The following is a 24,190-nucleotide window of genomic DNA, read 5'->3' on the forward strand; positions in this document are numbered from 1 at the left end:
AATGCCAAGGCCCTTGCAGTATGCATTAAAATGCAAACCGTCAAGGTTGATAAATTCCACACTAAGGGTCATAGCAGAGGCTGTTTGGGTTGTTGGAGTTCAGCAGCAGCGATACAAACACAGAAACCCCTTAAGCACATTGACCGTCCCATCACACTGTGGACGGAAGGACTGAGTCACATTAGTCGTAGTCGTTGACACAGTGCTGTTAAGTAGCCAGAGATTTTTACAAGAGGACATAGAGCAGTAGCTACAGAACATCATGCATTCATATAGTGCTGTTGTTTTTCTCCTACTTAAAGGATATCAGGGAGACCATGAACCTTGCTTGTTTTCTTATGTGTTCTTTTTTTTTACCAAGCAGAAAAGACAAATAATATCAATTTATATAAACAAAATACATCCTTAGAAAAAGTTGGTTCAAATAGTCTCAGTTTAATATTTTTCTTAATTGTATATATTATATATAGACTATATTCACATACAGTACCAGTCAAAAGTTTGGACACACCTACTCATTCAAGGGTTTTTCTTTATTTTTATTATTTTCTACATTTTAGAATAACAGTGAAAACATCAAAACTATGAAATAACACATATGGAATCATGTAGTAACCAAACAATTGTTAAACAAGTCAAAACATATTTTGTATTTTAGATTCTTAAAAGTAGCCACCCTTTGCCTTGATGACAGCTTTGCACACTCTTGGCATTCTCTCAACCAGCTTCATGAGGAATTATTTTCCAACAGTCTATGCTGAGCACTTGTTAGCTGCTTTTCCTTCACTCTGCGGTCCAACTCATCCCAAACCATCTCAAATGGGTTGAGGTCAGGTGATTGTGAAGGTCAGGTCATCTGATGCAGCACTCCATTACTCTCCATTGCTCTCCAAACCAGATGGGATGGCATATTGCTGCAGAATGCTGTGGTAGACATGCTGATGAAGTGTGCCTTGAATTCTAAATAAATCACTGACAGTGTCACCAGCAAAGCACCCCTACACTATCACACCTCCTCCTCCATGCTTCACGGTGGGAACCACACATGCGGAGATCATCTGTTCACCTACCCTGCATATCACAAAGACATGGTGGTTGGAACCAAAAATCTGAAATTTGGACTCATCAGACCAAAGGACAGATATACCCACCGGTCTAATGTCCATTGCTCGTGTTTCTTGGCCCAAGCAAGTCTTTTCTTCTTATTGGTATCCTTTAGAAGTGGTTTCTTTGCAGCAATTCGACGATGAAGGCCTGATTCATGCTGTCTCATCTGAACAGTTGATGTTGCGATGTGTCTGTTACTTGAACTCTGTGAAGCATTTATTTGGGTTGCAATTTCTGAGGCTGGTAACTCTAATGAACTTATCCTCTGCAGCAGAGGTAACTCTGGGTCTTCCATTCCTGTCTCGGTCCTCATGAGAGCCAGTTTCATCATAGAGCTTGACGGTTTTTGCAACTGCACTTGAAGAAACTTTCAAAGTTCTTGAAATGTTCTGCATTGACTGACCTTCATGGCTTAAAGTAATGATGGACTGTCATTTCTCTTTGCTTATTTGAACTGTTCTTGCAATAATATGGACTTGGTCTTTTACCAAATAGGGCTATCTTCTGTATACCACCCCTACCCTGTCACAAAACAACTGATTGGCTCAAATGCATTAAAAAGGAAAGAAATTCCACTAATTAACTTTTAACAAGGCACACCTGTTAATTGAAATGCATTCCAGGTGACTACCTCATGAAGCTGGTTGAGAGAATGCCAAGAGTTTTCAAAGATGTCATCAAGGCAAAGGGTGGCTACTTTGAAGAATCTCAAATATAAAATATATTTTGATTTGTTAACACTTTTTTGGTTTCTACGTAATAGGGCTCCCGAGTGGCGAAGCAGTCTCAAGCACTGCATCTCAGTGCAAGAGGTGTCACTACAGTCCCTGGTTCGAATCCAGGCTGTATCACATTCAGCTGTGATTGGGAGTCCCATAGGGTGGCACACAATTGGCCCAGCATCATCTGGGTTTGGCTGGGGTAGGCTGACATTGTAAATAATAATTTGTCTGACTTGCCTAGTTAAAAAAAGTTTAATTATATATATATATATATATATATATATATATATATATATATATATATATATATATATATATATATATATATATATATATATATATATATTCCATATGTGTTATATCCTAGTTTTGATGTCTTCACTACTATTCTTCAATGTAGAAAATAGTAAAAATACAAAAACCCTGGAATGAGTAGGTGTGTCCAAACTTTTGACTGGTACTGTATATTTTTTTGTCGTTGCACATTTTACATCACAGAGTTTTAGCGGCCCTCATTCCAAATCCCCAAAAACCTACGTAAACAAATAATAATCATATATTTATTCATTATTTTATTATATTTATTTTATATAGCGCGTTTCATTTTACAAATAATCTCAAAGACACTTAAAAACAAAAAGAAAAAGTTCTTGTAATTCTTGGGAGGAACAAAAACATTCAGCAAAAGGAACAATGAACAGAGTTGCCTAATTCTCCCCAAATAAAAACAGAAAGTTATCCGTTAAAAGCTTAATCTATATGCGCCAGTAAGTAGCAGAGAGACTCAGATAACAGAAATCCATTACGTTTCAATCATGCTTGCGGCCATTTTAGTTTGCAAACAAAGGAAACACTAAAGAAAGAGAGCAGGCAAGCACAAGAAGCTAAGAAATAAAGGAAGAAAGAAAGAAAAACCACAAGTAACTGCAGAGTTGGTGACCATTGAAAATATTTTCTTTATCACAAACAAATGTCAATGACATGTTTAGAATGTAAACAGGATTACTCAGATCAGCCCTGCTAAATGGCCTTCACATAATGCTCATTGAAAAGGCTGTTTAATTACCCTTTGCCGAAAGTGGGAAAATTAAGGTAAACACAGTGCTTTGACAAAGAATGAATATCATACATTTAATTTTTATTAAGATATCATCCTCAACCTTCTTTCACAATGAAGTAAACTCGACTTAGTTGGATTGCCATGACAACAACCAAAACGCAATGATCTAATTATTTATTTCTTGATCTTGAAAATGCAATGAGAGAGAGAGAGAGAGACAATTATTATCTTGGCAAAGGAGATACGCTCACCAACAGGGATGTAAACAAATTTGTGCACAACATTTGAGAGAAATAAGCATTTTGTGAGTATGGAACATTTCTGGGATCTTTTATTTCAGCTCATGGGATCAACACTTTACATGTTGCGTTTATATTTTTGTTCAGTGTAGTTCTTGACTTGATTTCTCAGATTTCTCTCATGAAGGTTTTGAATTGTCTCTTTAGAGAAATGGCACGTTGGGTTCACAAAACAAACAAAACTAAATTGAAAGAAAGACACTATGCACAAACAGAGGTTCCTCTACATTGATAGTTACTGTACATGTAGCCATATATAACTCTGGTGACATGGTTAAATGAAGATGTCCCACTTAGGCCGTTTATCATATCATTTTTCTTTCACAGTTACGGTCTGATTAAGTGGTGGCTCTCCCATAGGCACCAATGAATTAGCAGCTGAGTCTGGTCTGCTTAGTTCATTGACTGTATATGAACCAGAAAAAAGGAGCGAGTTAGATGTCTCGCTTCCTTTTCCGTCTCTGGTAATGGTTGGTCAAGGACAGCAAGCAAAGTAAAGCAACCCAACTTCTTGATTGACTTAAAATCATGACTCCTTTCCTCACTCAGTTACCATTGGAAATATGTACCATATATGAAGTTCTTTAAAAGCTATCAGTCAGCACCCCAATACCTCAGCATTTGGTCTTAGCGAATAAATAGGAAGGCAGCCAGAGATATGTGTCATAGATTTTTTTCCCCTTGATAATATTGTATACCATTTAGAAGATGCAGAGCCCTCTAGATTATAAGCATTGGTTTTTGTGTGTAATTCTTAAATATTGGCTATGAATGTATACAGAAGATACACATGCATAGGCTCTCCCACGGCATGACATTTCAAACATTGCAATGGCTTTCGTCCACATCTTAATGCAGTTCCTGTTGGAAATCAGACCACAAAATGGGGAGAAAACACAGCTACTGACAGCCAGGCAGAGAGACAGAGAAACAAATGCATTTTGATGGACTGTCAAGCAAATCTGGTTCACAGTTCTTCACTGCACCCATTTATGTATTTTTTTTCCTCCCTCTCAAAAAAAGAATACACACCAAAACATGGTAGACCAGCTCAGATTGACAACATTTCAGCCTTGTACAGTATATGTTTAAATGCATTAGATTCAGTTGGTTGGGAATGGAACTTAGACTGAATCTCCAATCAAAGCATTGTGACCTTGTTTACCATAAGTCGTCCTGCAAATATAAAACTTTAGCAAAAGGGTTTGATTCTAACATTAAATAGCTAACAGTATATTTATGTACCAATATTCTCATCTTGCTCATGCATCAACAAAGAGGCTGGTATAATACTAGGTAAACTTTATGATGCATAATGAAATCAGAAAGTAATCAATTTTGGAATAAACAAAAAAAAACATCTCAAAATTAAAAAAAAAAAAAAATGTTTCAAACCTTGCTACAGACTAAGTGCAGAGCCTGACTGACCATGATGAAGCTGAACTGGTATATAAAAAGAACACATTTTTTACAGTACAAAACTTGGCACAGTATTCTCGATCAGCTGTAGTGTCTGTCACTCGTTTCCCCGCCCCCCTGCGGCGTACGTCCCTTCCGGTTGGTCCACATCAGAAAGCTCCAGAACCCCACTTACGGTTCTACGAGCAGAACACCCTGGCAGAGAGGAGAAGGAAGAGAGAGACAGACAGAGACGTTACTCATCCAGCTCACTCTGTAACAAGGCCTTTGATCACATACATTATTATGACGCTTTTTAATGAGGCATTGTGCAAACCTGACTTATTTCTTAATTCATATGACAAATGTATAAAAAGGAGGCTATTATCTTTAAAGGCGCAATCCGCAGTTCAAACAACAAATTGCCACCCTCCACTGTTTCGGTCAAAAGCTGAGGGATGGGGCTAGAGAAATGTGACCACTTTTAAATTCATAGACAGAGCTATGGATGCAAGGACTGACCATCCATGATATAAAAAGTATAGTGTTAACCATGTTTTGAGGCTATACAGTGTTTGCTTACAAATACATTGTTTACAAACAATGGAGTAAAACAAGCTTGTATTTTTAATTCTGATGGGGTATGACAGTTGAACTAAGCTCATGAGGCAATTTCAAGTTATATTCTACAAGAATCAATGGGTGCATTTCATTTAATAGTGCAAAAAATGGATGTACCAATGGAAGATTGCCCCTTTACGAAACAATGGAAATCTAAATATACGGAGTGAACGGAAAACACAACAGAGCCACTTGTTAACACTGTGATCCGGTTGGTTGAGTTGGATCCCTTTTCAACTGGTTTCTATGGTTACCCATTCTGCATTTTGAAAACAGTCATAAACCAGACCAGAGACTGCATCTCCAGTGTATCTACAGCCTGCAGGTCCCTCCCACCAGTATGGCACAGTATGTAAAAACAGCAGAGATGTCCCGGGGACAGTTGGTGGCTGTGGAAGAACAAGAGGGGAACACAGTGAAAGCTGCGGGGGTAAACTAAACACTCACTCGTCAGAGTCCTTTTTGCTTTCCTCATTGTAGGCGATGGATTCCGAACGCAGCCGGTTGGTGACCTCGTACGTACGCAGCGTGACACCGAAGATGTCCTCGTGATAGCGGTTTTCGTCCTGCGAGGAGAGAAGATAAGGTGTGTGTGTAATAAAATGGCCACAGGATTACTCCAAAGATGAAGTGAGGTTAGATGAGTACAGGAAGATCAAATAGATACACTGGGATCGATGGGGACAGAGAGGACAGATGGATACATTGTGATCGGTGGGGACAGAGAGGACAGACGGATACATTGTGATCGGTGGGGACAGAGAGGAAAGACGGATACATTGTGATCGATGGATACAGAGAGGAAAGACAGATACATTGTGATCGGTGGGGACAGAGAGGAAAGATGGATACAGTGCAGTGTACAGTACGGTCCAGCATTGTCTTGAAACATGTTTTCAATAGCCAGGGCTTGGATAAAACCGTTTCTTAGTTGATCATTATCATTTAAAAATGAGTTTGATTATATACCCCTCTTCTGTTTAGTCAATAGTGATCTAGACATTTTGCTCATGTGGATCTTCGATTCCAGTCTTTCATGTACAGTATTGATAGTCTGTACAGTTGGTTGTCTGGTGGTCTTTACCCATTTTGCTTATTCAAATCTTTGAAACGTGTGTTTTTGGTTTCTCTTTCTTTGAGTCGGTAATGTAACAACCTTATTTGAATCCCAACAAACAAATCCTGAATGTGTCTGAATGTCTGTCATATTCTGAAAACCATCCATAAGAAGGTGTAATCTGCCAATGTCCAAATCTAAATCACATGACTTACATTTACTCTGTACTGTATGTTTCAGTCAGTCAGTCAGTCAGCTAGGTTAGTTTGTTAGTTAGTTTAGTGTTCATGATAGCGAAGCCTATTGTCCTTACTCTGAGTTTGCTGATGTAGAACCCAGCGTCCTCCAGCGTCATGTTTCCCTGCAGCTTGATAATCTGCTGGACGGTCTTGAGGACGTCCCCGGCCATACCCACGTCCCCACACACGTAGATGTGTCCTCCCTCTTCCTTCAGGCACTGGTACACAGTCTCTGACAGTTGCTCACAAAGCACATCCTGCACATATGTCTGTGTCAGAAAGCGACAGGAGAAAGAGGGATTTAATAAATCAGATGGAGAGAGCTACAGGGTCAAAGAGAGTGGAAGGCAACAAACAGATTGTAGCGATGGAGCATCGGGTTTGTTTAGAATCCTACATACATGGTGGCCTGTGTGAGGACAGTATTTTACAACCGGAAGAATGTAACAGTGGGAGTCAAACACAGGAGGTTGGTGGCACCTTAATTGGGGAGGACAGGCTCGTGGTAACGACTGGAGCGGAATTAGTGGAATGATATCAAATACATTAACCACATGGTTTCCAGGTGTTTTATTCCATTCCATTTACTCCGTTCCCAGACATCATTACGAGCCCCTCAGCAGCCTCATGTGGCGTCAAGGGAAAAGACAAACACAGGGATAGAGATATCCATACGTTTTATTTAGAAATCCACTTTCTTATCTCCCACATGGCCTCTGTCTATGTTGCTGTGTTTTTACTGCCAAAGACACATTGTCATGTTTAAACTCAAAATGGACTAAACCAAGTGTTTAAGGTTAACAGTACCTTAGGTCTGCCAGGCTCTCTGGAGTAGGCTGTGTACAGCTCTTTGAACACGTCCTTGTTCTTAGCCTGGATCGTCTCCTTCTTGTAGATGTGGTCTATCTGGGACTGACGACATCCAAATACCAGGATCATAGGGCAGGATTTGATCCCTACGGAAGCAAACACCACATTACTTCACCTTTCACTGAACTATACATGTTTTAGAGTCATCTAAAGACTACAGTGTTAATTTATGAAGTTCTGTCTGTAACGTTGAATAAGCACAAGTGATACTGGCTGCACAGTGTGTGGTTTATTTTACATTTTTATTAAAAGTCATTATCGAATAATTCCCACATGCAAGAATTAAGATCAAGTGTGTGAATGCTTTTCCTATTTTGTACACAAACCCTTGTGTTCGTAGTCAAAAAGTTTCTGTTCCCAGAAGCTTCTGAAGGGGGCGATCCCAGTGCCTGGACCGACTAGGATACATGGAGCTCTGTGGTCCTTTGGCAATCGGAACGTAGGCGCACTAGAATCAGACATTTGATCAAGACATTTTTTAATTAAGAGCACTAGATTCAAAGCATGTTTTCCATCAGAAATTACAATTGAAGGCATAACATAAAACATTTAAATAAATGTACCAAATGATTGTAGAATGCACCATCAAGGCTACGAATCAAGACATTTTCATTTCTAATAACTAGAATCAAAGCATTTTTCTTGATCTTAAAATGTCTTGATTTATGTTGCATTCTACAATCATTTGGTACATTTATTATTTTGAATGTTTTATGTTATGCCTTCATTTGTAATTTCTGATCAAGAAAAATGCTTGGATTCTAGTTACCAGAAATTCAAATGTAAAAGAAGAAACAACCGTTTTAGTCAATGATTGTAGAGTACACCATATATGAGTCAATGTTGGATATGAATCATATGGTATAATCATGTGCAGTGTTCTGACCTGCACTGACATAGAGCTGAGTCGGCACATATGAATACACACCATATAACAATCAATGTTGACGTTTGTTATAGTCCAAACCACCACTTACAATCATAGAAAATGACATGTATTAATTCCATAAGAGTAAAGCAATAATGCAACAATAACACACAAACACAAAAAGAAGTACAATGTTATACCCTCTGACAAAACAGGGGACCATTTCTTCTGCCTCTATTCTGTTGAGCCATGATGAACATACTCCATGGTGGATCGGGCCCTCTCCATCTGAAATGAGACAATTACCCATCATCCACTTCACCAGCGTACCTCCTCCTCTCCAAACTAACACTGAAGAAGGACACATAATGGGCTAAGGGCATTTGTCTCCAGTTTAGAGAAACCATCATGCTCAGCTTCACACACATCACATCATATTGCGCACATACAATGCATCTCTGAGAAATCATAACCTTTACCATATGTACGGGAAATAACCTCAGATCAGTGTCGAGGGGTAACTTTACACTTGTAAACACCACGTAACCTAGCGACAGCCCTTACCTCTAGTGTTGTAGAGCCTCATGCCATAACCACGCTCAAAAGACTAGCCTAAGGAACATGTAAAACTGACTAGATCAGTGTCTATGAGGGAACTTCATCCTGCTCCCGTAAACCCAACACAGTCTAGTGCCCAGCCCTTACCCCTGGTTTTGTATGACACTACGGCCACGGTGAGGTGAATCTCCCCTGGGTGGACGTCTGATGAGGAGCTGATAGAATAGTATCTGGGCTGGAGCAGGGGTAGCTGGGTTAACAGCAGGGTAGAGGGCATTTGGATGGAGGGAAACTCATCCAACACCTCCACCATTGTTGGGTTGTTATACCACTTCCACTTCTCATACTCCTGCAAGCCCTGAGAGGAGAGGAGTAGAAAAGGAGAGGAGAGAGGTGGAGGAGAGGAGGAGGAGAGGAGAGGAGGAGGAGAGGAGAGAGGTGGAAGAGAGGAGTAGAAAAGGAGAGGTGGAGGAGAAGAGTAGGAAAGGAGAGAAATAGGAAAGGAAAGGAGGGGAGAGAGGTAGAGGAGAGGAGAAAGGTAGAGGAGAGAAGTAGAAAAGGAGAGGAGAGTAGAGAGGTGGAGGAGAGGAGTGGAGTAGAAAAGGAGAGGAGGAGGAGAGAAGTAGGAAAGTAAAGGAGAGAGGTGAAGAAGAGGCATGTTAATGTAATGTGCATTCAATATACCCTAGTATAAGGAGCCATGCTAAAGAAAATGTATTGCTTCAGAGAAAATGAGTTATTGTGGTTGTTTCTCCAACTCCACACACCTGGTGGAGAAGATAAGAGGTGAGAAACATATTTCAGTCAGACAACTCACAACAATCTCCTGATGTGATGACATTATATATGATTGACTTTTGACATATTTTGGTCTTTCCAGCTTCAGTCATTTTCTAAACATCAAATGAAATGTTATTTGTCACATGCGCCGAATATAACAGGTGTAGACCTTACAGTGAAATGCTTACTGACAAGCCCTTAACCAACAATGCAGGTTGAAGAACAGACGGAGCCTGAGTACCTTGTGTAAGCCACAGACACTGGGAGTCACGCAGGTCAACTGGGACGAAGAAAAATAGCAAGGATAGCCGGTAAGCTGAAAATCCCACTGTGGCTTGATGTCTGTTTTTTATTCCAATGTTTTTCTCTTTTTTGTTTTTTTAGAATGAGTTGAACCACAAAGACTGTGGCACTCACTCGCCAGGCCTGACCAACATAACATTAAGACATTCACCAAAATTGACGTTTTTGAACTGTGGGAGTCTCTGTATGGGGAGAAAATGTGTCTGAGGGTTACCGGGCTCAGGGCTTAAATTCTATTACTTCTGTTCAAGCTAAAACCTGTCTACTCTAAGGTTGTTTCCAACAAGCGCAAAGTGCTTCAAAATGGTTTTCAATCACGTAGAGGAAGGCATTCATGTTTTTTTTGTGGTAAACATATTGAATGCACGGGTCAATTGTGCCTTGAGCACAGGGTGCCTCCGCTTTGCGCTAAATTGGAAATTCACAGCTACTGTACTGACAAGAAGAACACTTTCAACAGGGAGACAGTCAACAGGGAGACATTTTGGGGTGAAGAATTCCGTGATAATAAAGCAAGACGTAAAAGCCAAGATTATGCTTTTATTTCCACCTTCCCAACAAGTATTTGTACCTCTGTTTAATATGCTCACTGTCTGTGACAAAAGGCATAACGAAAACGCTTGAAGAATCTAATGAATGCTAATCTAATTAATTACCTTAGCAGTCCTTTGTGGCTCAGTTGGTTAAAGCATAGTGCTAGTAACACCACTCATGGGTTGGTTAAAGCATAGTGCTAGTAACACCACTCATGGGTTGGTTAAAGCATAGTGCTAGTAACACCAGTCATGGGTTGTTTAAAGCATAGTGCTAGTAACACCACTCATGGGTTGGTTAAAGCATAGTGCTAGTAACACCAGTCATGGGTTGGTTAAAGCATAGTGCTACCAATACCAGAGTCATGGGTTGGTTAAAGCATAGTGCTAGTAACACCAGTCATGGGTTGGTTAAAGCATAGTGCTACCAATACCAGAGTCATGGGTTGGTTAAAGCATAGTGCTAGTAACACCAGTCATGGGTTGTTTAAAGCGTAGTGCTAGTAACACCACTCATGGGTTGGTTAAAGCATTGTGCTAGTAACACCACTCATGGGTTGGTTAAAGCATAGTGCTAGTAACACCAGTCATGGGTTGTTTAAAGCATAGTGCTAGTAACACCACTCATGGGTTGGTTAAAGCATAGTGCTAGTAACACCAGTCATGGGTTGGTTAAAGCATAGTGCTACCAATACCAGAGTCATGGGTTGGTTAAAGCACAGTGCTAGTAACACCAGTCATGGGTTGGTTAAAGCATAGTGCTAGTAACACCACTCATGGGTTGGTTAAAGCATAGTGCTAGTAACACCAGTCATGGGTTGGTTAAAGCATAGTGCTACCAATACCAGAGTCATGGGTTGGTTAAAGCATTGTGCTAGTAACACCAGTCATGGGTTGGTTAAAGCATAGTGCTACCAATACCAGAGTCATGGGTTGGTTAAAGCATAGTGCTAGTAACACCACTCATGGGTTGGTTAAAGCATAGTGCTAGTAACACCACTCATGGGTTGGTTAAAGCATAGTGCTAGTAACACCAGTCATGGGTTGGTTAAAGCATAGTGCTACCAATACCAGAGTCATGGGTTGGTTAAAGCATAGTGCTAGTAACACCAGAGTCATGGGTTGGTTAAAGCATAGTGCTTGCAATACCAAAGTTGTGGGTTCAATTCCCACATAGTGAAATGCACTCACTGTACAGTAAGTCACTTTGGTTTAAAAGTGTCTGCTACTTTGACTATAAATATGTTGTGTTACTCTATCCTGTGGAATCTATGCATTATTAAACATAAAATCACAATGGACCTACAAAAATGCAATGTACCAGGGTCTTACTAGCACTGAATTCCTTCAGATAAAACTGTACTGAACTGTCTAATTTGACCAGTTTCCCACAGCAGGAAAATCTACACACAATCTACACCATAATGACAAAGCAATAACAGGTTTAAAAAAAAAAAGACAATATCACATTTACATAAGTATTCAGACCCTTTACTTAGTACTTTGTTGAAGCACCTTTGGCAGCGATTACAGCCTTGAGTCTTCTTGGGTGTGACGCTACAAGCTTGGCACACCTGTATTTAGGGAGTTTCTCCCATTCTTCTCTGCAGATCCTCTCAAGCTCTGTCAGGTTAGATGGGGAGCATTTCTGCACAGCTATTTTCAGGTCTCTCCAGAGATGTTCAAGTCCAGGCTCTGGCTGGGCCACTCAAGGACATTCAGAGACTTGTCCCAAAGCCACTCCTGCGTTGTCTTGGCTGTGTGCTTAGGGTTGTTGTCTTGTTGGAAGGTGAACCTTCGTCCCAGTCTGAGATCCTGAGCACTCTGGAGCAGGTTGTCATCAAGGATCTCTCTGTACTTTGCTCCGTTCATCTTTCCCTCGATCCTGACTAGTCTCCCAGTCCCTGCCACTGAAAAACATCCCCACAGCATGAATCTGCCACCACCATGCTTCACCGAGGGATGGTGCCAGGTTTCCTCCAGACGTTACGCTAGGCATTCAGGCCAAAGAGTTCAATCTTGGTTTCATCAGACCAGAGAATCTTGTTTCTCATGGTCTGAGAGTCTTTAGGTGCCTTTTGGCAAACTCCAAGCAGACTGTCATGTGCCTTTTACTGAGGAGTGGCTTCCATCTGGCCACTCTACCATAAAGGCCTGATTGGTGGAGTGCTGCAGAGATGGTTGTCCATCTGGAAGGTTTCCACTTTGTTCTTGGGGACCTTCAATGCTGCATACATTTTTTGGTACCCTGTGCCTCGACGCAATCCTGTCTCAGAGCTCTACGAACAATTCCTTCAACCTCATGGCTTGTTTTTTTGCTCTGACATGCACTATCAACTGTGGGACCTTATATAGACAGGTGTGTGCCTTTCCAAATCATGTCCAATCAATTTAATTTACCACAGGTGGACTCCAATCAAGTTGTTGAAACATCTCAAGGATAGTCAATGGAAACAGGCTGCACCTGAGCTACATTTCGAGTCTCATAGCAAAGTGTCTGAATACTTATGTAAATAAGGTATTTCTGGTTTAGATATTTAATACATTTGCAAACATTTCTGAAAACCTGCTTTTGCTAAATATATAATCAATTTTAGAATAAGGCTGTAACGTAACAAAATGCAGAAAAAGTCAACGGGTCTGAATTCTTTCCGAATGCACTGTATACCCATTGATTCTTGAAGAATATAACTTATAAATGCCTCATGAGCTTAGTTCAACTGTCTAACCACATCAGAACCCAGAATATAAGCTTGTTTACTCCAATGTTTGTAACAATGCAAACGTAAATAAACACAGTATAGCTTCAAATCATTGGGCTCCATTCAATCCATATAACGGGAATTCAGCTTTCCAGTGTGATTGAAATTTAAAGGTAATGTTCAATAGGAAATTTGGAAAATACCTTAACATTTCTAACGCTTAAGCAATACAGATTGAATATAGCCCATGGTTAAAACTATGATTTTGATATCATAGATGGTCAGTCCTCAAATGCATACCTGTCTCTATGAAGTTGATAGTGGTTACATTTCTTCAGGCCCTCTCTCAGCTTTTTACCAAAACAGAAGCAGGGTGACCGCTTTGTTATTGTTTTAATTAAGGATTCTATCTTTAATTTACATTTGTGTAGGTGTTGATACATTTTTCTTTAGGGCCAATCAAGTCAAGTCTGACATTTTAAAGTGGGAATTACAAACAGGAGTATCATTCACACCTAAAATTTGAGGGGGCACAAAGTATGTGAGGATGGCTTGGGGAGGTCTGGAGGGGGGCTATGCCGCCTGTCTGTAAATTGGAGAATTTGGAATTTTTCAAATACCTGAAACACCTTATTCCTGCAATCTAGAGCCATAATCATTATGCTTAATTCTATGTAAAAAAAAAAACGATCTAAAGTAAATTTTTCGGCATATTTAAGCATACCTCTTGTGCTGTCTGTATCCTCCTGACTGATGTTTTTTTTAAAGGAACCCTAATATGCTTCTCTGCATCTCTGCTAAAATCTAAATATGCTTCTCTGCATCTCTGCTAAAATCTAAATATGCTTCTCTGCATCTCTGCTAAAATCTGGGTAAAATATTGAAAGGAATGTGAGTCTTATTCAGTAAATTGAGTTATTGCTTGCTTTTCTATAGTCTACTAACGTTGCCAGCAGGCATGCCAGCTAAGATAATTAGACAAGCTAGCTACTCTTGCTAGTTAGTTATCAGGTTAGGAGATTGGGAACCTATCTGGGCTAGCTGAAGCCAACTTCATAAAATTGCTAGGTAGCTCGTAGTATTACAGATTTGTTATTTATTTTTTAAACAGGACAAATATGAGAGGACACGTGCCTCTGTGCCCCCTATGGGCATGATTACTCTGATTACAAACTTTAGGAGCCTTTTAAAGCATTTTCTGCTGTACAGGAAAATGGTCTGCGATAACAGAGGGATCAAATTAACGTAGCAGATCTGTATGAGCACATTGCAAAGGAGACCCCTTGACTCTGGAGGGTCGACTGGTGGGCCTTTTAACATACTGAGTAACACTCAAGGATATAAGGTACATAGGATCTTAATTTGACCACTCTTATTGCTGTCCTTTGTGATTTATATAAATTCACTGAAAACCTACAAAAACCCATGGTTATATTAACAGTATTGCACTTATCATGTAGTCTACTTTTAGCCAGCTAATAGCCTAACCACCGATCAAACAACATTATGGACTAGATATTCAAATCCTGTTGCTGCCAGATTATTTTGCTGTGACAATATGGGTCAAATTAAGATCCTACATCTGTACATATGGTGAAACATACAGACTATATGGTTAAAACCTTTCATTACCTTACTGAGTGTCTCTAGCTTCTTCCTCTGCTTGTCGTTAGTGGCCAGGGAGGCAAACTGCTGTAGCAGGACTGGGCTGGGGGGCGTGGTAATATCCAGGAAGTACTGGAATGCCTGGTAGATGGTGCAAGGGGGGATCCGAGGCTCCTCCAGCCAGTTACTGATCACACCTTCAGATGGAGAAAACAAGCACAAAAGTACTTTTGATGGACCCTCTTATCAAGAGCGACTTACAGGAGCAATTATGGTTAAGTGCCTTGCTCAAGGGCATATCAACTGTTGTTTTTTTCTTCACCTTGTTGGCTCTGGGATTCAAACCAGTGACGTTTCAGTTACTGGCCTAACGCTTTTAACCGCTAGGCTACCTGCCGCCCCCTTAGAACAAGCTCAGTATTTATTCTTGTGCATCAATAATATAACACTACAATAGCATGATGTATGAGTAGCCTACACAACTTGTGAATGCCAGTGTAAAATGTTAAGCACTGCTTAAAAATATTAAAGTATTTGAGCATTAAATAGTCAAGTATACTGTACACTGCGCATAATGTAAACCACCATAAATCCTCCTAATAAGACCTGCATATCCAATATCTGTCATGACTTCGGCCGAAGTTGATGCCTCTCCTTGTTCGGGTGGTGTTCGGCGGTCGACGTCACCGGTCTTCTAGCCATCGCCGATCCATTTGCCATTTTCCATTTATTTTGTCTCGTTTTCCCACACACCTGGTTTTCATTTCCCAATTACTGGTCATGTATTTAACCCTCTGTTTCCCCCATGTCTTTGCGTGTGATTGTTATTTGTTCAGGTCGGTATGTTCCGGCTGGTTTGTACCGGGTGCTGTTTATCACCCATGCTTTGTGGCAACCGTTCTTTTTGCACTTTGTAAATTGTTTACTTTGTGCTGTCGAGTAAAGTACGTTGTTTCACTCATCTGTGCTCTCCTGCACCTGACTTTATACACCAGCTACACCAACCAACCAGACAGAATCCCACACCAAACAATATGGAGTCAGCAGGAGCAGACACCCCCCCTATTAGGGGTCGAGGAGCGTGTCCAGCAGCATGCAGCCATACTACAACATCTCAGCACCGCCATAGATCGCGTCCTGCAGACTATGGATCGCTGGGAGAGAAGAGGAGTTCCTCCAGCGCCTCCACCAGCACCACCAAGGGCACCACTACTCACCCTCCTTCACCCGGTCCCAGTGGGATTCAGCTCGCTCTTCTGAGGGAGTATGATGGGACGGCTGCAGGATGTCAGGGGTTCCTACTCCAGCTGGAGCTCTACCTGGCAACCGTCCACCCGGCTCCTTCGGGCCATGAGAGCGTGTCCGCCCTCGTTTCCTGTCTCTCAGGGAAAGCCCTAGATTGGGCCAACGCCGTATGGGAGGAAGGAGACACGGTGTTGGACCAATTCGAGGATTTCACCCGCCTCCTCCGGGCAGTTTTCGACCACCCGCCTGAGAGTAGAGCGGCAGGTGAACGTCTCGTCCACCTTAGGCAGGGGACAAGGAGCGCACAGGAGTTCACCTTGGACTTTCGGACCCTGGCCGCCGGCACGGGATGGGCCCTAATTGATCACTACCGTTGTAGTTTACGTGAGGACGTCCGTCGGGAGTTGGCCTGCAGGGACACCACTCTCACCTTAGACCAGCTGGTGGACCTGTCCATCCGGTTGGATAACCTGCTGGCTACCCGCGGACGTCCAGATCGGGGTCTGTCGATTCCATCCCCAAGCACCACCGCTCCTACGCCCATGGAGCTGGGAGGTGCTGCTATTAGGGCGACCGGAGGAGGGGCCGGTTCATGCACCATCTGTGGCCGCAGAGGGCACACTGCCGGTCGGTGCTGGGGAGGTTCCTCTGGGAGTCGAGGCAGCAGGCAGGGCACTCTCGTGTCACCCCAGGTGAGTCGGCACCAGGCTCACCCAGAGCCCCCTGTTGCTCACATGTTTTTGTCTATTAATTTTCCTGATTTTTCTCTGCTTTCCCAGCATAAGGCGCTTGTAGATTCAGGCGCAGCTGGGAATTTTATTGACAGATCATTTGCCCATAGTTTAGGGATTCCCATTGTTCCTGTGGATAGGCCCTTCCCTGTGCATGCCCTAGATAGTCGACCATTGAGTCAGGGCTAATTAAGGAGGCCACCGCTCCACTGGGCATGGTGACGCAGGAGGGTCACAAGGAGAGAATCAGTCTCTTCCTTATTGATTCTCCTGCGTTACCCATGGTGCTGGGCCAACCCTGGTTGGCCTGTCATGACCCCACTATTTCGTGGCAACAGAGGGCTCTCACGGGGTGGTCACGAAAGTGCTCGGGGAGGTGTTTAGGGGTTTCCGGCGGTGCTACTATGGTGGAAGGTCCAGACCAGGTCTCCACCGTGCGCATCCCCTCTGAATATGCCAATTTGGCTCTCGCCTTCTGTAAAAAGAACGCGAATCAATTACCACCCCATTGACGGGGGGGATTGTGCGATAAATCTCCTGGTAGACTCGGAACTTCCCAGGAGTCATGTGTATCCCCTGTCGCAAGAGGAGACGGCGGCTATGGAAACATATGTCTCCGAATCTCTGGGGCAGGGGTACATTCGGCCCTCCACTTCACCTGCCTCCTGAAGTTTTTTTTTGTGAAGAAGAAGGATGGAGGTCTGCGCCCGTGTATTGACTATCGAGGCATCAACCAAATCACTGTAAGGTACAGTTACCCGCTACCTCTCATAGCCAGTGCGATCGAGTCAATGCACGGGGCGCGCTTCTTCACAAAATTGGATCTCAGGAGTGCTTACAACCTGGTGCGTATCCGGGAGGGGGACGAGTGGAAGATGGCATTTAGTACCACCTCAGGGCACTATGAGTACCTCGTCATGCCGTAAAGGTTGATGAATGCTTCATCAGTCTTCCAGGCGTTTGTAGACGATTTTTTCCGGGAGCTGCATGGTCAGGGTGTAGTGGTGTATATCGACGACATTCTGATATACTCCGCTACACGCGCCGAGGATGTGTTCCTGGTGCGCAGAGTGCTTGGTCGACTGTTGGAGCATGACCTGTACGTCAAGGCTGAGAAATGTCTGTTTTTCCAACAGTCCGTCTCCTTCCTAGGGTACCGCATTTCCACTTCAGGGGTGGAGATGGAGAGTGACCGCATTTCAGCTGTGCGTAATTGGCCGACTCCCACCACAGTAAATGAAGTGCAGCGGTTTCTTGGGTTTGCCAACTACTACCGGAGGTTTATCAGGGGCTTTGGTCAGGTAGCGGCTCCCATTACCTCACTGCTGAAGGGGGGACCGGTGCGTTTGCAGTGGTCAGCTGAGGCGGACAGGGCTTTTGGTCAGCTGAGGGCCCTGTTTACCTCGGCTCCTGTGCTGGCTCATCCGGATCCCTCTTTGGCGTTCATAGTGGAGGTGGACGCGTCCGAGGCTGGGATAGGAGCCGTGCTCTCTCAGCGCTCGGGTACGCCACCAAAGCTCCACCCCTGTGCCTTCTTTTCGAAGAAGCTCAGCCCGGCGGAGGGAAACTATGACGTGGGGGACCGGGACTTGTTGGCTGTCATCAAGGCCTTGAAGGCGTGGAGACATTGGCTTGAGGGGACTAAACACCCTTTTCTCATCTGGACTGACCACCGCAATCTGGAGTACATCCGGGCGGCGAGGAAACGGAATCCTTGCCAAGCAAGGTGGGTCATGTTTTTTACCCGATTTGTTTTCACCCTATCCTACAGACCAGGTTCCCAGAACGCGAAGGCAGATGCACTGTCCCGGATGTATGACACAGAGGAGCGGCCCATGGATCACACTCCCATACTCCCGGCCTCTTGCCTGGTGGCACCGGTAGTGTGGGAGCTGGACGCGGACATCGAGCGGGCGTTATGTACAGAGCCCACTCCCCTCCAATGTCCAGCTGAGTGTCTATACATTCCGTCTGCTGTCCGCGACCGGCTGATCTATTGGGCCCATACATCACCCTCCTCTGGTCATCCTGGTATCGGTCAGACGGTGCGCTGTCTTAGTGGGAAGTACTGTTTCCTCCTGCTCGGTGTGCGCTCAGTGCAAGGCTCCTAGGCACCTGCCCAGAGGTAAGTTACAACCCTTACCCGTTCCACAACGGCCGTGGTCGCACCTGTTGGTAGATTTCCTGACTGATCTTCCTCCTTCACAGGGTAACACCACAATCCTGGTCGTTGTGGATAGTTTTTCTAAGTCCTGTCATCTCCTCCCTTTGCCTGGTCTCCCTACAGCCCTACAGACTGCGGAGGCCCTGTTTACACACGTCTTCCGGCACTACCGGGTGCCTGAGGACATAGTATCTGATTGAGGTCCCCAGTTTACGTCAAGGGTCTGGAGGGCGTTCATGGAATGTCTGGGGGTCTCGGTTAGCCTTACCTCAGGTTTTCACCCCGAGAGTAACGGGCAGGTGGAGAGAGTTAACCAGGATGTGGGTAGGTTTCTGTGGTCCTATTGCCAGGACCGGCCGGGGGAGTGGGCAGCGTTTGTGCCCTGGGCAGAGATGGCCCAGAACTCGCTCCGCCACTCCTCCACTAACCTCTCCCCTTTCCAGTGTATTGGGGTATCAGCCGGTTCTGGCTCCTTGGAATCAGAGTCAGACCGAGCCTCCTGCAGTGGACGACTGGTTCCGGTGCATGGAGGAAACATGGGACGCCGCTCATGTTCACCTTCAGCGCGTTGTGCTGCGCCAGAAAGTTGGTGCAGACCGTCACCGCAGTGAGGCTCTGGTGTTCGCACCGGGGGACTGGGTCTGGCTCTCGACCCGAAACCTGCCCCTCCGCCTGCCCTGTCGGAAGCTGGGTCCGCGGTTTGTGGGGCCATTTAAAGTCCTGAGGAGAGTGAACGAGGTTTGTTACAGGTTACAGCTTCCCCCCGATTACCACATTAACCCCTCGTTCCATGTGTCTCTCCTCAGGCCGGTGGTGACTGGCCTGCTCCAGGAGTCTGAGGTGCGGGAGGTTCCTCTGGACATTGAGGAGGCCCCGGCGTATTCCGTTCATTCCATACTGGATTCGAGATGTCGGGCGAGAGGCCTTCAGTACCTCATGGACTGGGAGGGGTATGGTCCGGAGGAGAGATGCTGGGTTCCGGTGGAGGACGTGTTGGATCCTTCAATGCTGCGAGAGTTTCACCGCATCCATCCGGACTGCCCTGCGCCTCGCCCTCCGGGTCGACCCCGAGGTCGGTGTCGATGCACTGCTGGAGACACGCGTCAAGGGGGGTACTGTCACGACTTCGGCCGAAGTTGATGCCTCTCCTTGTTCGGGTGGTGTTCGGCGGTCGACGTCACCGGTCTTCTAGCCATCGCCGATCCATTTGTCATTTTCCATTTGTTTTGTCTCGTTTTCCCACACACCTGGTTTTCGTTTCCTAATTACTGGTCATGTATTTAACCCTCTGTTTCCCCCATGTCTTTGTGTGTGATTGTTATTTGTTCAGGTCGGTATGTTCCGGCTGGTTTGTACCGGGTGCTGTTTGTCACCCATGCTTTGTGGCAACCGTTCTTTTTGCACTTTGTAAATTGTTTACTTTGTGCTGTCGAGTAAAGTACGTTGTTTCACTCATCTCTTCTCTCCTGCGCCTGACTTTATACACCAGCTACACCAACCAACCAGACAATATCAAACTCTGTTTGTTCTTTATTGTCTTATATTGAATTAAGTGCATGGAGGGCTTCCTAAATACAGGTTATATAAATATATAAGATAGAGTTCTACTAACCCAGTGCTGTGTTCCTCTCTTCCAGGAACTCCACCTTAACGATTTGATTGACAGGTGGAGCGTCCTCTAGTTTCTCTATGAGAGCCGTAACCAGGTCCTCATGATTTCCAGGGAAGATGCCCAGATGGTCGCCGGGCTGGTACGCCAGGCTGTCCTCATTATTTGTGTGGAGTCTAACAAATATGGTGGAGCGACTGCTAGGGGATTCAGAACTGTGGTTACAGTTTGTGGTTACAGTTTGTGGTTACAGTTTGTGACTAGAGTTTGTGACTAGAGTTTGTGGCTAGAGTTTGTAGTTACAGTTTGGGGTTAGAGTTTGTGGCTAGAGTTTGGGGTTAGAGTTTGGGGTTAGAGTTTGGGGTTAGAGTTTGTGGCTAGAGTTTAGGGCTAGAGTTTGGGGCTAGAGTTTGTAAACATTGTACAGTGTGGTTATAGTTTGTGGCTAGAGTTTGTGGCTAGAGTTTGGGGCTAGAGTTTGGGGCTAGGGTTTGGGGCTAGGGTTTGGGGCTAGAGTTTGTAAACATTGTACAGTGTGGTTAGAGTTTGGGGCTAGAGTTCGTGGCTAGAGTTCGTGTGTTAGAGTTTGGGGCTGGAGTTTGGGGCTGGAGTTTGTAAACATTGTATAGTTTGGGGTTAGAGTTTGGGGTTGCAGTTTGTAAACATTGTATAGTTTGGGGTTAGATTTTGTAGTTACAGTTTGTGGCTAGAGTTTGGGGTAAGAGTTTGTTGTTACAGTTTGTGGCTAGAGTTTGGGGTTAGAGTTTGTTGTTACAGTTTGTGGCTAGAGTTTGGGGTTAGAGTTTGTTGTTACAGTTTGTGGCTAGAGTTTGGGGTTAGAGTTTGTTGTTACAGTTTGTAAACATTGTACAGTTTGGGGTTATAACATCTCATATGAAGCAAGGCTAGAGTAAAATCATGAAACATACTTATTGAGCTAGCCATACAATACTGTGAGAACAAAATCTACCCACTTGGATGTAGAACTCTGGAGGTTTTCACTCTGTATGATCTTGGCTCCATAGACCTTCTTCTTGTGGATGCTGTATAATGCTGTTGAAGGATACATTCACAAAGGTTCATCAGTGAAAGCATTTGAGCTATTCTATACTGTAACAAATTCACTTTGATCAGATAAATAGACTCCTTTTTCCACCCTTTACATATCATGACGCTTATGAATGATTTATGAAGTAGCTATATAGGCCTTATAAAGGGTTTATAAAGGCTTCATAAGATTATATATATTTTTTAAAGCTATGTTTTGTTTAAAGTGAGACAGAGTTTTCAATGAAACCCTTTATACCTTGTGTTAGGGCAGGGGCCTCAGCTGTGTATGTGAGGCGGAACCTGCTCTTCTTCCAGCTACGATGGTTACTGATCAAAGAATCGTGTGCCTTCTCGATGTTCACATCACCGATGCAGAACACATCACAGGCAGCCTTGACGGACAGACACAACCACATGCGTTTATAAGGACAGGTATTCAAAGCTTTGCTTGTTTAACAGCACATTTTAGACCACATTCAGAGCTCTATCTTTCACAGCTGATGGGCTTTTTACAGATGCATTTTGAGAGGTTTATAAAGATGAATAATGCACTAAATGCAGAAATTAACCTCCTGGTCTGCACATAAACATAAGATCATCATCCCACTGTCAAGGTCTAGCTGCCTGAAGCATTAGCTCAACAAAGAACGCATGAATCAACAGGCTGTTAGAGTGTGGGGGGTTGTTCCTAATTTACTACTGAAAATAACTCTACAGACCATGCAGTCACCTGTGGGCACGTCATACATCACACCAGGTGTGCCAGAATTCTCTGACGTAAATACTGTTCTGTGTAGTCCATTAAGACCATTACCGCTATTGATTTGATTTGATTTAGACAACCATACAAAGGAATTGCTCAAAAGAGCTTATTTCTGTCTGTGCATGCCTGTGTGCATGCGGACGTGTAGGCCTTCATGAGTGTGTTCCGTGCCCCACAAGGACTCCCCCCTGTCACCCGACCTTGAAAACCTTCTTGGTCCAGGACTCCCCAGTCACCCCACCTTGAAAACTTTCTTGACCCAGGACTCCCCAGTCACCCCACCTTGAAAACTTTCTTGGCACAGGACTCCCCAGTCACCCCACCTTGAAAACCTTCTTGGCCCAGGACTCCCCAGTCACCCCATCTTGAAAACCTCCTTGGCCCAGGACTCCCCAGTCACCCCACCTTGAAAACCTTCATGACCCAGGACTCCCCAGTCACCCCATCTTGAAAAATGTCTTGGCCCAGGACTCCCCAGTCACCCCACCTTGAAAACCTTCTTGACCCAGGACTCCCCAGTCACCCCACCTTGAAAACCTTCTTGACCCAGGACTCCCCAGTCACCCCATCTTGAAAAACGTCTTGGCCCAGGACTCCCCAGTCACCCCACCTTGAAAACTTTCTTGACCCAAGACTCCCCAGTCACCCCACCTTGAAAACCTTCATGGCTCAGGACTCCCCAGTCACCCCACCTTGAAAACCTTCATGGCTCAGGCCTCCCCAGTCACCCCACCTTGAAAAACGTCTTGGCTCAGGCCTCCCCAGTCATCCCACCTTGAAAACTTTCTTGACCCAAGACTCCCCAGTCACCCCACCTTGAAAACCTTCTTGGCCCAGTTTCTGAAGGACTCCTCCTGGCCACACAGCTCATCTCCCTCCCCCATGCGTAGGATGCGCTCCCCCCCCAGCTCCTCAAACAGCGTGTCCACAGCGTGGGCAAAAGCACAGAAGTGTGGGTAGGCCCTGGAGCCAAGGCCAAACACTGAGAACCTGGAAAGAGAAAGAGAAAGAGAAAGAGAAAGAGAAAGAGAGAGAGATGCACACATGTGCAGGCGCCCCCACACACACACACACACACACACACACACACACACACACACACACACACACACACACACACACACACACACACACACACACACACACACACACACACACACACACACAGAGAGAGTTTAAATTGATTTGATTCAGACAACCATACAAGGGAATTGCTCAAAAGAGCGTATTTCTTCCTCCCTCTGTCCTCTCAGAACACTACACAGACAGGCAGTATAAAGGGATGAGTTATCACTTCATCTGATGTTTTCAACCTTATCTTGCACCAGATGGCCCCTGTCTGTGTTAGTAAAAAGGAGACATTTCCACCCCCGTGCAGTCATCAAAACACAGGTTTAATAAGCAGTCCAAGACGTCTTTGGGTTCTCTTCAGACAGACAGAGGGCTTTGTCTCCCTGTTGTAGCTTGGCTATCATCTATACTCACAAGTCTGTCGTTTTTGTTAACCTGTTAAACTCTGTTTAAGCACAATGCAAAAAATATATTTTAATTTAGCCATACAAATATTGTTTTGACAATCAGATTGCGCTTCAACCCACATTGGCCAATTATAAAGTCGGATTGGGCTTGCTTACTGTACCTGACGTTGGCGAGGGGTCCGGTGCTCTCGAAGTTGACCCTGGGCTCGGGTTCGTCGCTGGAGGATTTTCGGGTGTCTGAATAGGACGACACGCTGTTGAAACGGACCTTGTAACTCCTGACAGAGAGGCAGACACAGGGATAGCATGTACACTCAGTATAGAATACTACTTCACTAGTCCATTGCAGAGACAGAAATATTTTCTTCTGCTGTCCTCCCAATGACTTCAGACAAGACACAACACATAATTTTGGGAGGAGTACAAGA

General features: G+C 44.2%; 1 protein-coding gene across 1 annotated transcript in view; it reads right to left on the reverse strand.

The window, feature by feature from the left end:
* Positions 1-2,946: 2,946 nt before the first annotated feature.
* LOC100136388 (nitric oxide synthase 1) overlaps positions 2,947-24,190 on the reverse strand; it is a 190,573-nt gene continuing 169,329 nt past the window's right edge. Inside the window, exons 17-29 of the mRNA XM_045704274.2 lie at positions 23,924-24,040; positions 23,100-23,274; positions 21,778-21,913; positions 21,446-21,524; positions 20,475-20,668; positions 14,750-14,919; positions 8,947-9,157; positions 8,442-8,529; positions 7,700-7,821; positions 7,311-7,459; positions 6,578-6,772; positions 5,655-5,773; positions 2,947-4,802 (exon numbers count right to left, since the gene is read on the reverse strand). Of these exons, the coding sequence (XP_045560230.1) occupies positions 4,787-4,802; positions 5,655-5,773; positions 6,578-6,772; positions 7,311-7,459; positions 7,700-7,821; positions 8,442-8,529; positions 8,947-9,157; positions 14,750-14,919; positions 20,475-20,668; positions 21,446-21,524; positions 21,778-21,913; positions 23,100-23,274; positions 23,924-24,040 (1,771 nt within the window). The 3' untranslated portion in view covers positions 2,947-4,786. The remainder of the gene's footprint in view (positions 4,803-5,654; positions 5,774-6,577; positions 6,773-7,310; positions 7,460-7,699; positions 7,822-8,441; positions 8,530-8,946; positions 9,158-14,749; positions 14,920-20,474; positions 20,669-21,445; positions 21,525-21,777; positions 21,914-23,099; positions 23,275-23,923; positions 24,041-24,190) is intronic.

Source organism: Salmo salar, chromosome 20 (genome assembly GCF_965601325.2).
Source record: "Salmo salar chromosome 20, fSalSal1, whole genome shotgun sequence".
NCBI lineage: Eukaryota > Metazoa > Chordata > Actinopteri > Salmoniformes > Salmonidae > Salmo > Salmo salar.